Here is a 17,088-nt window from a genome sequence, read left to right as displayed (position 1 = left end):
TAAATTCTTTTCTTGCCATCTACATCTCTCTTAGTATCAACTTTTTAGTATACTATAACGTTAGACTCTATTTTAAACTGACAACACTGTTCAAACGCCACTTGTGTATTATACAGAACACATCGAAGAAGTAAATCTATCCGTTATTAAAATTCTTTTTTTGCCATCTACATCTCTCTTAATATTAACTTTCTAGTGTACTATGACTTTACATTCTATTATAAACTGACAATACTATTAAAACGCTACTTGTGTATTTTACAGAATACATCGAAGAAGTACAGGTATCAGTTATTAAAATTCTTTTCTCGTAATCTAAATCTCCCTTAGTATCAACTTTTTAGTATACTATAACGTTAGACTGTATTTTAAATTGACAACACTGTTCTGACGCCACTTGTGTATTATACAGAACACATCGAAGAAGTAAAGCTAGGTCAACTCATTAGACCATTTAATTATCTCTAACCATTTCCAAAATTTGATATTGTTCCAAATTTATAATAAATAAGGTATGAGTTAACAACCCCAAGGGGTTACCTTAACTGATAATCACCAATTCGCAAATGCTATACTCTTTTTTTCTCCATCTTCATACGATCCAATTCGCAAATGTTATCTAGCTCTGTTTTTTTCCCTATTATTCAATTAATATCCTTCGTATAGTCCAATTCGCAAAGACTAAATCCTTTTTCTTTTTCTCTACCTTCATACGATCCAATTCGCAAATGCTAAACCCTTTTTTTAGAGCTATGATCGCAATTAATGGTACATGTTATCAGAAAAAAAATGCCAATTGCCAAAAAAAATAAAAAAAATAAAACACGCCATGCTGAATGTGCTTCAAACACCCATCTGGTTGAAAACATGTTTGTTATCGTTAACCATTTCCATAGATTGATATTGTTCCAAATTTATAATAAATATCTCGCTTTTTGCCATGTGCAGGAACCGGTGGGGAATCCCCGCTCGTACTGCTTGCTTTTTTACAATGTGCACGTCAAACTGTAATGCATATTCATGTGTAATTGATATCAATAGCAAAAAACCAGTCTGATAGCACATACTTCAAAGAAATGGAACATAATGTCCCCAAATAGCACAGGAAGGAACATAATCCATGCAAATCCATAAGTACATGCTCTGGAAAGGTGCCAAGGAACGTAAGGAAAGCAAATAGCATCGGCGAGGTACTAAGGAACGTGCTGCAAGCAAATAACATGGGAATTCCTATACCTGCAAGCAAAATGGTACCTACTACTCTGTCACATATGAGCTTCTGCAAGTACATGGGATCTGATAAATCCCACTTTGTTGCCCCAATGAAGTTAGATCCTTCCCAGAATTTAGAAAACTACCCAAAGTATTACTTCTGTTTAAAGCTACTCTTAGACCATTACTCTGTAAAATTCTTTTAAATTTTTCACTTAGCCCGGGTACATATGGTTCCTTAGAAATCTCTAGAAACCTTTTTCTTCTTTTTGAAAAAGTCTGGTTAATTAGCCACTCTGGATACATGTTGCTTATTAGTATTTTCCTTAGAAAAGACAACTCCTCAAAAAATTTTGGAGAACAAATACTAAATATCCGGTCAGTTAAAGAAATGATCAAACCAATTTTTACTTGGCAAGCGTGACCGGAACTATAAGACAAAAATCTATTGTTATTTGTCGGTTTTCTGTAGATTTCAAAATCCAGACTATTTTCATTTTTCAAAAGAAGAACATCAAGAAAAGTAAGTTTCCTATTCTCTTCTAATTGAACAGTTAACTTTAAATCCCCCCCCCCCAAACAATTAAGATGTTCCAAAAATCCTTTTAACTCCTCCTCACCATAATCCCATACTGAAATTATGTCATCCATATACCGGACCCAAAAAATATGTTTTGAAAAATATGAATCCAACACAATTGTTTCAATATTCTCCACAAAAATATTCGCTAATAAAGGGGATAAAGGGGCCCCCATAGGTAAACCATTAGAATTAGAGAATTAAACAATATGTCGTTTTATTTCATTTCGTATATAAACTTTTGTTTTAAATTGTTTTTGCTTATTTTTACTACTGATGACGGTCACTGTATATGTGGACGAAATATCTGGTATTTTTGTGAATTTCTATGCGCTGTCTATTAAAAAGGATTTTATCCCTATTTTGAATTTTTATTTTATTTCTGCCTAAAACTTTCGGCATAAGTTATATGGACCAGAGTGACACAGGGGATGGAGTTTCAGAGATGCTCCATTTTCAAGCCACCTATCTTCCGCATTGGGGTGTCTGGATTCATTTGAAATTTGGTTTGCAGGCATCTATTGCAACCGAGGAGATTTCAAAAGGGAAAATTAAGTCATCGACCCTTGCAGCCCAGGCGCAATAGGGCTTCAAAACTTAATTGTTTGGGGATTTCTCCTCTATTATGGAGCAACTTGTAAACAGGAATCGTAAGACATTTTGATCCTCAGATGCAGGGGGTTTTGTTTTGTTTTTAGTTTTTGATACATTTTAGGGCTGCAACATTTGTTTTCATGCAAGTAGATATGCAACAATAATATGATAATTGAACGCAGTAATAGAGTTCGGTAATTATTGATAACTTGTTTTTGTGCTAGTCGTTCGGTGATAGATAGAATCAAATTATTCTAACCTTCAGCTACGTCAGCAAACAATAGGTGTTGTGTTTTGAAGCAGAATAACGTATCCTTAATTTGCATACATTGAATTTTTAAAAACAACTGCAAAGATCGGGCTAAGCTTTAGTTTTGAAGAACAGTAATATAGTGTTAGCTTATATACGAGTGAATGGTATGTTTTGGGCCTTACTTTAAAGAACGTTCCACAATTTTTTCTAAGTATTAAGGGGATAACATTTTAAAAGTTGTGAGGGTTTTAACACAGCACTGTTTATTCGGTGGTGAAGAAAAACAAAACTAAATATGTAGATCCGCAAAATACACACCTTGGAGAAAGGTGGGCTAACTGTTTCAAATGGTAGTTTGTTTGACCTTTTTTAAACTTTATTGGGCCATATCTATGGTTATGTTTTGGAAACTGTATTTTAGAGCAGTAGTGCCGTGTTTACCTGTTGGTATACTCTGGTGTGAAATAACCCAATGACGAGGATGAAAAGCTCTGAGACTTTTCCTGTTCCTTCAAAAAATGTTTAGATATTTTTTTATTGTTTTTCGCTGTCTAATAAAAGGATGTGAAAAAGAAATTTCGGTGTTTCCGCGCGAAGTGTAATAGGTGTGTCCACAATCATTGGAAAAATTAATTAGCCACTCTTTCGAAATATTCTTTTTCGTTTTTCTTTAACATGTTTTATATTTTGCTCCTGGTAGGTCAAAATCATCTTCGATTTCAGTGATTCTTAATTTTTGCAATAATTTTTATTATTATTATTTTTAAGCTGATTTTTAAAGGCCGAATCACAGATTGACAGACTTGAGGCATAAATTCGTCTGCATTCAGTGCCAATATTATCACGAGATTGTAGGGTTTTTGGCAGAGGAACCTTCTTGGAACTGCCTCAGTATTCTAAGCTGATTGGTTTCCTGGCAAACATTGAATTATTTGCCGATCAGTGCTTCTACACTGGATAAAGAAATGACTTATAAAATTGTTTCGCGGGCTAAGGAGGATACTGTGCATATATATGATATTGAAAGCTTATGTCTCTGTGATGGTAAGCTTTTGACTGGAGCGGATGATGGAAAGATTAAGGTAATGCCTATTAGCTCACGTCACATATGTGTAACATACACTTAATAAACTTGAAAGAGTAGAAAAGGAACGGTAACATTAAATAAGAAATATGTTCTGCTATGGCGATTTACTATTGTAACTGAAGGGTTTGGGATGTGTTCTGTACTGGAATCAATTGCTGGTAAAAGAACAGCATGCCCCAAAACAGAGTTTCATGAAAAGAAAAAAAAAGCTTCATTAAAAGTAACTAATTTAAAATGCAAAAATTAAATTCGCTTATGCTACTGTTTTCTATTAAACAGGAATGCAGTAAAACTAAGACTTGTCGCATGTTCTCTTGAAATTTACTCCATAATTACTATAATTGATTATTTCCGTGCAATATTTTTTTATAATTTTAAACAACTAGCAAAAAACAGCTTTTGGATTCCTTGACGCCCTTCTCTTTTTGTTTGGGTAAAAAGTAGCGTGGGTTTTGAGCCCTCAAAATTTCCCCTACCTCGGGCATTAGGGGTGCCTTCTAATGACATATTTGATTATTTAGGTGTCAAACCTCCGCTCTTGAAAATAGTTAAGACTCTTCTTGGTTCAATATTAATATTTTCATTTTTCTTTCTTATTCATAGTTTATCTCGAAAGAACACAAATTAAGAAGCTCAAGTTATCAAAACAGCTTCATAGGGTCATCATTCTCACCTTAAACAAGGGGAATTCTTCGAACAAATATTTCTATATGGATGTTTCCCATGAACGACAGTAAGGGGGGGGCAATGCCCCCCTATATAAATAGATAAAATCAACAAGAAGTGTAAATAACTCGGAAAAAGAGAAATGTTACCGTTTAAACATCGGTAAAAACAAATCTCCTGAAAGTTATCTTCTGGCGCAAATCTCCTGGTGCTTATAACCCGCCCACACTTCTCTGCCTTTTTGCCATATGTGAATGTAATCCTTGATATTAAATAGAAAAAGATTGTCTGCAACAAGAGGGATGCTATCAAACTTCAGGAGCAATATTACAAGCGTTGACTAAAAATATTTCTAGAAATCAAGGCGTATTAGAGATCAATTTCCAAATTCGCTTCCTAAAGTTTTTTCTATGTTTACCTGAAGGATCATCTAGACTTTGAAAATTTCGGTATTAAAGCACACTTTTTGAGGCTTAAAGCACAACCCCCACCAACTCCTACATAAAGATCCTCTGACTATCCCATAATGAGTAGCCTAATGCGCAATCACTCTTGCTCCACCTAATTTTATCAAGCCTCAAATTAATAAACTTCATGTCTATAATTAAGAAACGAAAGCACTAATGTGCAAGATTATTGTCTCTAAAACTGGAAAGGTCAGTGCGCAGTTTTTCAATAATGTTTAACAGATTTGTTAGCTTAGAATTTTCCGTCGATGGTTTTTTGTTACCCTTTTGGCTAAAATTTCCATTTTGAGCCAAAAGAATGGCAGAAAATGTCATTTTGCTTTGGCAAAATCTGTATTTGCTACTTTAAAAGGACGGTTGAAATTTCAATTTGCTTGCTGATGAGCCCTCTGCCGATGTTTTGAACAATTGGTTAGATGCGATTACCCCAGCGAAAAAGAAACAACAGATAAACACGCATCCAAGATTATCCTTCTTTGGAAAAACGGGAATTTTCAATTTTTTGTAGATAGGGGCTTGAAAATTCTATGATGGAGGTAGTTCTCTGGTATGTTAAATTTGTTGATTTGATTTTCATCAGAATCCTTTACCTATTTGGGTTTTCTAATAGGTAATTGGGAAATTTTTTTCAGACTCGTGACTCTTGAGGGCATGTTTTAAAGTTAATAATTTTGTGTGTTTGTAATTACCATAAAAAGCCGATTATCATATTATATTTTATGTTGATTATTATTATTTCAGTTTTGGTTAGGTTGGGTAAGGGTTGTTCCTTATTTGCAGTTCATTACCACAACTGCGTATTATATAAAGAATAAACAAAAATCCAAATATTTGCATTGAAACGTTGATAAAACAAAATTCTTGGTAGCACGTGCCTCCCCTCTCTCGGAAAATTCCCTGACGGTGCTCATGATGACTCCCCACCTCAGTTATGTGCAATAAATGGGATCTATCATTGACAACCCTCATATTCAGGTTTAGTCCAAATGAATGGAGACTAGAGATTGATTTCTGACCCCCCCCCCCCAAGATCCTCTTTTATATTTATCTGAAGATCATGGAGAGTTTTGATGTCTGGGCATAAAAATGCACTTATTGAAGCATCAAAGAAAACGTCCTCTTCCCCCCTACATAATAGTAGTAACCAAGGTACCATTTTGCGCGAAGCTATAGCAATTTCTATGTTATTCTGAGCCTTGTATACACCTTTTCAAAGAGATTCAGAGCTCCCTCACATGGCCTTCTGGATTTGCGCGAAGCTATAGCAATTTCTATGTTATTTTGAGCCTTGTATACACCTTTTCAAAGAGATTCAGAGCTCCCTCACATGGCCATCTGGATTTGTGCGAAGCTATATCAATTTCTATGTTATTCTGGACCTTGTATACACCTTTTCAAAGAGATTCAGAGCTCCCTCACATGGCCTTCTGGATTTGCGCGAAGCTATAGCAATTTCAATATTATTCTATAGAAGCTTTTATACACCTTTTCAAAGAGATTCAGAGCTCCCTCACATGGCCTTCTTGATTTGCGCAAAGCTATAGCAATTTAAATGATATTCTGTACCTTGTATACACCTATTCAAAGAGATTCAGCGTTCCCTCACATGGGCATCTGCATTTTATCGCAGCTATAGCAATTTCTATGTTATTCTGGACCTTGTATACACCTTTTCAAAGAGATTCAGAGTTCCCTCACATGACCTTCTGGATTCTATGGAAGCTATAGCAATTTGACACCTTTCCAGTGCATGTACCTATGGATCTGGTTTGGTGGGTATATACGATAACTTGATTTGTGGTTGGGATTTGAATAAAAGAAATGGTTTTCACTACAATTCATATTAGTAAGAGAATTGAATTCAGATTCAAGTATTACCACGACCAGTATATGCCTTAGCAGATATTGACAAATGATAATTGCCTTAACTCGAGAGTAGTTTGTTATTAAAAAAAAAAATTGGATGTTATAATGAAAATTTTTTGATTGACATTTGCTAAAAGGGGTAAGGGATTCGTGAAGTGAACTTTAAGAACGATCTTATTTGAATAATAAGGAAAAAGAGCTAGATAACATTTGCCAATTTTAAGATGGAGAAAAAAAAGGGTTAAAGTGATCAGCAGTTAAGGTAACCCTGAAGAGCATGTTAATTCATTAGCATTTGCGAATACTTCGATGTGTTTGGTATAATACACAAGTGGTGTTTTGAACAGGGTTTTCACTACAATTCATATTAGTAAGAGAATTGAATTCAGATTCAAGTATTATCACGACCATTATATACCTTAGCAGATATTGACAAATGTTAATTGCCTTAACTCGAGAGTAGTTTGTTATTAAAAAAAAAATTGGATGTTACAATTAAAATTGTTTGATTGACATTTTCCAAAAGGGGTAAGGGATTCGTGAAGTTAACTGTACGAACGATCTTATTTGAATAATAATGAAAAAGAGCTAGATAACTTTTGCGTATTTTAAGATAGAGAAAAAAAGGGTTAAAGTGATCGGGAGTCAAGGTAACCCCAAAGATCATGTTTAGTTTTTAGCATTTGGGAATACTTCAATGTGTACTTTATATTACACAAGTAGTGTTTTAAACGGGATTGTCAGTTTAAATTGGAGTCTAACGAGGGCTTGTTAACTCAGACACTTTGTTATAAACAGGTATTTATAATCTAGTCACTTCTTCACTACAGATAAGGCTATTGTGTTTTTTTTCTGAACTTTCTGAGGGAGGTGGGTGGGGGTAACTATTTGGTTTAAGAAATTAGTTTACGAGTAGAAAAATGCTTCACTTCAGATAAGGCTATTGTGGTTTTCTGAACATGTGTGTTTTTTTTCTGAAGTTTCTGAGGGAGGAGGGGGTAACTATTTAGTTTAAAAAATTAGTTTACGAGTAGAAAATAGTTCATTTTGAATTTCTTTCATTGAAATGCAAGAGTTGGATTATTTCAGTAGTGTTTTGTTGTGCTTTACATTGTCACAGTTACATTCTCTTTTATTTTTCAAAGTTCATTTACACACACACACAGAGATGACACACACAGAGAGAGACGAGACACACACACACACACACATAGAAACGACAAACACACATAGAGACGACACACACACACACAGAGAAGACACACACACACACACAGATACGAAACACACCACAAAGACAACAAGCACAGAGACACCACGCACACAGAGACAACACACACACACAAAAACGACACACACATAGTGACGACACACGCACAGAGACGACACACAGACAGAGACGACAACACACAGAGAGAACACACTTGCACAGATACGACACACACCCACAGAGACGACACACACACACACATATGAAACACACATAGAGATGACACACGTACAGAGGCGACGACACACACATAGCGATGACACACGCAGAGAGACGACGCACACACACACAGAGAAGACACACGTACAGACACGATACACACACACACAGAACACACACACACAGAGACGACACACACACACACATAGCGATGACACACGCACGGAGACGACACACACACAGAGACGACACACCCACACACACACAGACGACAAACACAAAGATTACGAAGACACAGAGAGGACACATACAGAGAGACGGAACATGCAAAAAAACTATACAAACACACACAGAGACAGAACACACAAACGGACAGATGAGACGCACCCACATAAATGAGAAACACGCATAGAGACGACACACACAGAAAGAGAATAGACACACACACAGATACGAAACCCACATAGAGAAGACACACGCACAAAGAAGATACACACCCACACAGACAACACACACACACACAGAGACGAGACGCACCCACAGAAAATAGACACACGTATAGAGAATACACACACACACATAGAATAGACACACACACACACAGATAAGATACCCATATGTAAAAGACACACTCAGAGAGACAACACACACACACACACAGAGAGAGACCACACACACACCGAGAATACACACACACACACAGAGACGACACACACACACAAAGAGACAACCAACTCACAGAGAGGACTTACACATAGAGACGACACACGCACAGAGATGACAAACACACAGAGACGAGACACATAGAGAGAGAGACGACACACACACACACACAGACGACAAACACACAGAGACAGCACACACAAAGAGATCACACATACACACACACACACAGATACGAAACACACAGAGAGACGGACACCACACACACACAGAGATAGGAAAAACACACTTATACTAAAGGGAAAATGACACGACTCACAGACAGAGATTACAGACAAACATAAACGACACACACAGAGAGACGAAACACACACATATAGAACCCACACACACCGAAACGACACACACACACACATGACACACACACAGAGACGACACATGAACAGAGACATCACACACATAGAGACGACAAACAAACAAAGAAGACACACACACAGATACGAAACACTCACATCGAGACGACACACACACACACACACACACATCCACACACAGACAAAGACAAAAAACACATAGAAGACGACACACACACAGAGACGATAAACATACAGAGAAGACACAAAAACAGAGACGACACACCCACAGAGATGACACACACATTGAGACGACACACGCACAGACACGACACACAAACAGAGTCATAGTGAGAGAGATATCCAAAAAGTTGGGTTGATCTAGGTTCACTTAGAGTGGCGCGCCACTCGAAGTATTCGCAAATGCTAATGAAGGCATATACTGGTCGTGATAATACTTGAATCTGAATTCAATTCTCTTACTAATATGAATTGTAGTGACAACCCTGTTCAAAACACCACTTGTGTATTATACCATACACATCGAAGTATTCGCAAATGCTAATGAATTAACATGCTCTTCAGGGTTACCTTAACTGCTGATCATTTTAACCCTTTTTTTCTCCATCTTAAAATTGGCAAATGTTATCTATCTCTTTTTCCTTATTATTCAAATAAGATCGTTCTTACAGTTAACTTCACGAATCCCTTACCCCTTTTGGCAAATGTCAATCAAACAATTTTCATTGTAACATCCAATTTTTTTTTTAATAACAAACTACTCTCGAGTTAAGGCAATTAACATTTGTCAATATCTGCTAAGGCATATACTGGTCGTGGTAATACTTGAATCTGAATTCAATTCTCTTACTAATATGAATTGTAGTGAAAACCATTTCTTTTATTCAAATCCCAACCACAAATCAAGTTATCGTATATACCCACCAAACCAGATCCATAGGTACATGCACTGGAAAGGTGTCAAATTGCTATAGCTTCCATAGAATCCAGAAGGTCATGTGAGCGAGCTCTGAATCTCTTTGAAAAGGTGTATACAAGGTCCAGAATAACATTTAAATTGCTATAGCTTCGCGCAAATCCAGAAGACCATGTGAGGGAACTCTGAATCTCTTTGAAAAGGTGTATACAAGGTCAAGAATAACATTTAAATTGCTATACCTCCGCGCAAATCCAGAAGATCATGTGAGGGAACTCTGAATCTCTTTGAATAGGTGTATACAAGGTCCAGAATAACATTGAAATTGCTATAGCTTCGCGCAAATCCAGAAGGCCATGTGAGGGAGCTCTGAATCTCTTTGAAAAGGTGTATACAAGGTCCAGAATAACATAGAAATTGCTATAGCTTCGCGCAAATCCAGAAGGCCATGTGAGGGAGCGCTGAATCTCTTTAAAAAGGTGTATACAAGGCTCAGAATAACATAGAAATTGCTATAGCTTCGCGCAAATCCAGAAGGCCATGTGAGGGAGCTCTGAATCTCTTTGAAAAGGTGTATACAAGGCTCAGAATAACATAGAAATTGCTATAGCTTCGCGCAAAATGGTACCTTGGTTACTACTTGGGCCAAGCACGGAACCCTGAGGCACACCAGAATTAACGATAAAAGTTTTTGAAATAGAATTTTTAATAGACACTCGAATAATGCGCTGGTAAGATAAGATTTAAACCATTTGAGAATAATACCTTGGTTCCCTAAACAGCTTACCCAACGCAATAAAATTTAATAAGTTACCGTGCCAAAAGCCCTTCTAAAGACTATAATTACTGAAAGCACCAGTACGCTTTCTCGAGAATAATATTAACGAAATCTGTTAGGTGCTGGACTGCATGTATTGCAGAGTGGTTTTCTCTGAATCCAAACTGGGTATCACTAAGAAAACCGTAAGTAGTCAGATGGTTATAAAGTCATCGATCCATCAATTTTTCATACAGCTTAGCAAATAGGGGCAATATTGAAATCGGCCTCCAATTAGACGAATCAGTCTTTGAACCCTCTGTGTGCAGCGCAAAATCTTTACCCTCTTTCAGCCGAGTAGGAAATTCACCTTTCTTCAAAGAAAGGTTAATCAAATAAACAATACAAGGCAACAAATATACCATAACATGCTTGAACGTTTTCAGATTAAATCCATCATTCTCTGAAGAACTTGATTTTACCAATCCTATTATCTGTTTTAATTCTTCAAAGTTCGTTTCATCTGCAGACATTTCCAATCAAACTCTCCTTTCATCACTAAACGTCTCATTAATTTTGTTATTTTCATCGTATGGATTCTCACTTATTGATTCACCAATCTTAGAAAAATATTCACCAAACAAATTAGCCACCTCATCATTTCCATCAACAAATTTACCATCAAAGATCAGACTAGCAGGAATCTCGGTCCCTTTCTTCTCATTTACGACTTCATTTATAATATTCCAAGTCGTTTTCGTATTGCCTTTGTTTTCCTTAAATTTCTCTCCATAATATTCGCGGAATTTAAACGGGGTATTATAATAAAAATTCAAAAAAATGCTTTTCCGGAGTGATCATGTAGTTTTGAATAATAATTTACAATACTGAATAGTCACCTGCAAAATTTTAGCTTCGACATGATACCAGTTAAGAATAAACAATGTTTTCTTTTCATTGAATTTTTTTTTTGAAAAAGCTAATTTTCAAGATTATTGTTTTCAGACTTGATATTAAAATGTACAAAAAAAATTGAAGAAAAGGGGCATGGGAACCATCTAATATACCCTGCCTATCTGGAGTATATTTACAATGACTTTCAATGATCAATAGTTTCTAACCATTTTCATCTCTTTTCTTGCTTTACTAGTATCCCTATCCATAGAACCGAGCCTTGGAAGGGCTGCAACGTCTATATGTGCAATAAAGATGCTCTGCCCCATTCAAGGCTTAACTCTATTAACGGTCATCAACTCCTGTGGAATCGTCCTGCTGATGCTGATTTTAAACAAAACAAAAAAAGAAGAAGGAAATAAACAGCAACGGAAAAATTGAAATTTCTCCGAAGAGATGTTAAACTCCACCAAAAGTTTACAAAATAAATTACCCGTATTGCCAAATTTTCTTAGAATTTCTATTATATGTCAAAGTTTTTATGGTACCCCTTGGGGGTTTCTTTTCTTATTTTGCAAGGTTTTTTAAGCTTAAGAGTTCACTGAATAGAGTTCAATGTACTCTTTTAATATGAATACTGTCACTGTTTTTAAAGTCAATATGAAATTTAGGAAAAGGAGATATTTTAGCAAAATTACACCCTCATTAAAAATTCGTTTACATGATGACGTACAATAGCTAACACGCATTGCGTTAGCAATTTTCTCTTTTTACCTAAAAACATGCCAAACGACTTCAAAATTTATTTTCTCTCGTTACCGATAATTGGATACCACTTGTGTCATTGTTCTTTTTTTTTTCTTTTTTTTTAAATTGCTCTTCGGACATACTATTTTAAACATTGACGGATTGACAGATACAGAAAAATTGATGGCGAAGAGAAAGATTGACGTGCTACTCCCGCTTCACTTTTGTCAGCAAAGCCAACTAATGGCTGCTATATTACTGCTCGTGTCCTTGCAGCGTAATCTATTTAGCCCTTAATATGGATTGGAATTTTAGGTTTGGCAGATTGAAGACTTAAGCCTCATAGCAGAAATTACAGCTCATTCTTGGGCCGCTGTATATGATGTTGTCTGCTCAGAGGCAAAATTTTACACCTGTGGAAACGATGGTAAGTTTCGACATCCTATTGCGTAGGTAGTTCTTATGGTCCTGGAAAAATAAGAGAACTTAAATATTGCTTATCGAAAAATACTTCTCAGATGTTTTCAACACCTGATTTCCAGTCTCTTTTATTCTTAGGCTATTTTTAATGATAACAAGTAGGGTAAAAAAAAGTTTGGAAGAATACGAAGATCAACCTACAAACCAAGATTAGAATATTAGAAGCTACAGTGATGACAGTGGTCAAATATGGCTCTGAAGCATGGACGCTCCGAAAAACGGATGAAGATTTGCTAGATGTTTTCAAGAGAAATTGCTTAAGGATTGTTCTGCGTACCCGACTGACTGACCGTATTTCAAATAATAGGCTGTACGAAAAACATGGTTCAATAGCGCTCTCTGGGGCTATAATGAAAGAAAGGTTGAGGTGGCTAAGGCACGTTTTGCGGATGAAGGATGACAGATTGCCGAAGATTGTTCTCTTCAGCCAACCGTCTAGGGCTAAATGGAAAGCAGGTCGTCCTCGTCTGGGGTGGGAGGACGTCATAAAGAAAGATTTAAAGGAAATGGGAACTTCGTGGGAGGGTGTAAAAAGGGAGGCTTTGAATAGATTAGTAGAATGTATCTATGGAATTTGCTTACTGCCATAGGTATTACCATGCTGTTTGCTTACTGCCATAGGACTATACTATTTGCTTAATGCTCTACACCTTTTCAAAGAGTACGACTGGGGATTCTCCTTGCAAAAAGCGATTTTTATTTTTTGGACAATTGCCTTAACTCGAGATTGGTTTGATTAAGAATGTAACATGTCTAGAATTGTTTGATTGTCATTTGCAAAAAGGGGTAAGGGATTCATGAATTGGACTATACAAACGATATTAATTGAATAATAGTAGAGAGCTATCTTATACCCCCACCCCTCACCCCTGCTGCCACCTATAACTTTTTTGCACCCCATATATGGGCATAGCCTCCCTAGGGAGAACACGTGGCTAATGGGGTCAATGACCTCTTTTTCCAAGGTCGAGTTATTTGATGTTTCTATGTGTAATAGCTCCGGGGCGAAGGTTGCACATGCGCATTGAATTCTAACGGGAACAATGTTATTGATCTAGGACTCGAGGGGGAAGTGAATTTCCGAGAACTTGATTGCATAATCGATCGCGAATGTCATGGTGTCCAGAAATAGTATTTGTTGTTGTTGTAAGTGCACTCTATCAGCGAATGTTATGATCCAGAAATAGTATTTGTTGTTATTTTGGTCATGTACATGCACGAGGTGAATGTCATGGTGTCCTGATATAGTATTTGTTATTGTTGCTCTCGAGTCAAATGTTATGAGTTTCCCGGAAACAGTTAGATCACATGTTTCCTTCTCAGCCAATCAGGAAGTCGGATACATCCTCCTTCTCAGCCAATCAGAGGGCTTGTTACATATGATTTCCCCGTTACATAACAATTCGCCCTTGAGATTTCATATATAACGGGCATGCAATGGGATTAAATTATCAGAAAGTATTTTGACGCTGTGTAAACAACAATGGATAATATTGATGAATTAGAAGCCGTGGCAACTTCAATTTACCATGTAAGTACATTTTTTATTTTCAAACGAATTTTCCTTGGACATCCTCCAGTATATTCAGCTAAAACTTAAATATATTCCTTTACCCCAAACCCCCCCCCCCACATACAATACAAAAATCACTTTACAATCTTTATACTCACTAGGAAAACATAAAATATATTCTTTTTACCCTAACCCCATCCCCCATTGCTTTACAATCAAATTCTCGCAAAAAGAAATAATTTTCTTTTCGTTAAAGTTTGACTTTTCTCTATTGTGATTTAGTGTCTACTGACTTCTGTCAATTTTTAATGTAAATGCCGTTCTGTTTTGACACAAGGCTCTCCGGTGCGAGGCCTATAATTAGCTCTGACCCTTTTTAAAGCATTTCCTGCTCATTAGCAGTTTAGTTTCCAAAGATTTCACAGATTCAAAAGGACACGACTAAAAACATGTTTTTATTTATTGGATAACTGAAAAAGAATCATAGCTCAGATCAATGCTTCGATGTTTGACTAAATATACACATTTTCAACGTTTAGTATTAGGAGGGGGATTTTCTTCAAACAAACTAGACCGGCTTTTGAACGGCTCAGTGAGCTGTAATTCTCAGATTCAAAAGGATGCGATATCATTCGCTGTGGGGAGGGGGTATTTGTCCATGTCTGTTCTCAGGGGTTATTTTCCGTGGGGGTTATTTTCCGTGGGCTGTTTTTTCTGGGGGTAGGGTAAATACCAGCTATCGTAAAAGGATATGGAAAGATAAAAAATAGCGTTAATACTTTAAATGCGTCAAACAAGGCATGCTCAATACAGATTAAAACCAGAAAAGAACAGAAATGCCTAAAAATAAGAAATTAGGCTGACTTATATAGGCCGGCTTTGGAACGGCTCAGTGAGCTGTAATTCTCAGATTCAAAAGGATGCGATATCTTTCGCTGTGGGGAGGGGGTATTTTTCCATGTCTTTTCTCAGGGATTATTGTCGTGGGGGTTTTTTTTGTGGGGGTAGGGTAAATACCAGCTATCGTAAAAGGATAAGGAAAGATAAAAAAAAATAGCGTTAATACTTTAAATGCGTCAAACAAGGCATGCTCAATACAGATTAAAACCAGAAAAGAACACAAATGCCTAAAAATAAGAAATTAGGCTGACTTATATATGCCGGCTTTTGAACGGCTCAGTGAGCTGTAATTCTCAGATTCAAAAGGATGCGATATCTTTCGCTGGGGGGAGGGGGTATTTTTCCATGTCGTTTCACAGGGGTTATTTACCGTGGGGTTTTTTTTCCGTGGGCTGTTGTTTCTGGGGGGAGGGTAAATACCAGCTATCGTAAAAGGATATGGAAAGATAAAAAATAGCGTTAATACATTAAATGCGTCAAACAAGGCATGCTCAATACAGATGAAAACCAGAAAAGAACAGAAACGTCTAAAAATAAGAAACTAGGCTGAATTATATCGGCCAGCCTTTGAATGATTCAGTGAGCCGTAATTCTCAGATTCAAAAAAAGGATGCAATTAGTATATTTCACGAAATTTTTTACGTTATGCTTTCTTAGTGATCAACTAAACAAAATTATATGGATGAGGGTACTAACTTTCTTTCTGTAAAAAAGGGCAAATTATTTTGAAACTAATTTTTTCTCTTCTTTTTAAGGCCAATTATGAAGAATGTATGGCACCTCCGTCCAAGAAAGCCAGAGATGACGAGACAGCCCCATCAGTGCCAGCCCCAATGCAGCCTGGGTTTAAGTTAAAGAGAGAGTGGACGGCTTCTTATAACATGGTGAACCCTGCCGAAGCTATGCAAGATCGTGAAATAGCCGGCGCAGTCGCACAAGAACATAGCGACGCCTCCCCGTCCACCCTCCAGCATGCACGACCGGGTCCTTCGGGTGCCCAAGTGCAGCCGAGATATGCAAATGTAAGTATTTTTTCCTACCTTTCTATTCATTTATTTTTCAGTCCTGTTCAATCCCAATATAAACTTATCTCTGTGAGATATCACTCCCCCCCCAACCATTGTTTTAAATTTATCTCCCTCGGAGATATCTAAATGTAATTTTTTACAATGAAACCACTCTTGCCCCCCCCCCTCCCTCGGAGATATCTAAATTTAATTTTTTGCAAAGAAACCGCTCTTTTCTAATCTTTGCTATCGCTTCGATATCTCATAAGCGAATATTTTTAGGTAATTTCTATTAATAATCACTGCCTTTGAAACTCAAAATGCTATTTTTTCTAATCTTTGCTATTTTCTCTGTTCATATCTCTTTACTGTTAACTCATAAATGAATGTTTTTCATGTGTAATTTCAATTAATGCTCACCATTTGAAACTCGAAATCCACTATTTTACACAAGGTAATAACACATATTTTAAAGAGAAGGACCTGAGAGTTGACTCACAGTTATATATTTGTTACAGATGGATCCCACAATTTGCGCAAGGATATTTTAAGATAACTTTCAATCTTACAAACCTTTTCCAATATTTTAGTGATGGGGAGACATTCCTGAATAAGAATTAACGGTTCTCGAATTTAATTGTACTGTTTCCCAGAGAATACGCTTGGAAACAGAGCAGACACGA

At 36.7% G+C, this 17,088-nt stretch overlaps 1 protein-coding gene across 1 annotated transcript in view; it reads left to right on the top strand.

Annotated features, from left to right (window-relative positions):
* Window positions 1-17,088, top strand: part of LOC148952162 (trafficking protein particle complex subunit 11-like) — a 249,466-nt gene that overhangs the window by 152,497 nt on the left and 79,881 nt on the right. Inside the window, exon 20 of the mRNA XM_089089622.1 lies at window positions 12,821-12,932. Within this exon, the coding sequence (XP_088945748.1) occupies window positions 12,821-12,932 (112 nt within the window). The remainder of the gene's footprint in view (window positions 1-12,820; window positions 12,933-17,088) is intronic.

This window comes from Artemia sp. Qi Xiang Cuo, chromosome 5 (assembly GCF_049724085.1).
Source record: "Artemia sp. Qi Xiang Cuo chromosome 5, ASM4972408v1, whole genome shotgun sequence".
NCBI classification, from domain to species: domain Eukaryota; kingdom Metazoa; phylum Arthropoda; class Branchiopoda; order Anostraca; family Artemiidae; genus Artemia; species Artemia sp. Qi Xiang Cuo.
Note: the sequence above shows the minus strand (reverse complement) of the source record. Positions and strands in the feature narration are given on the sequence as shown.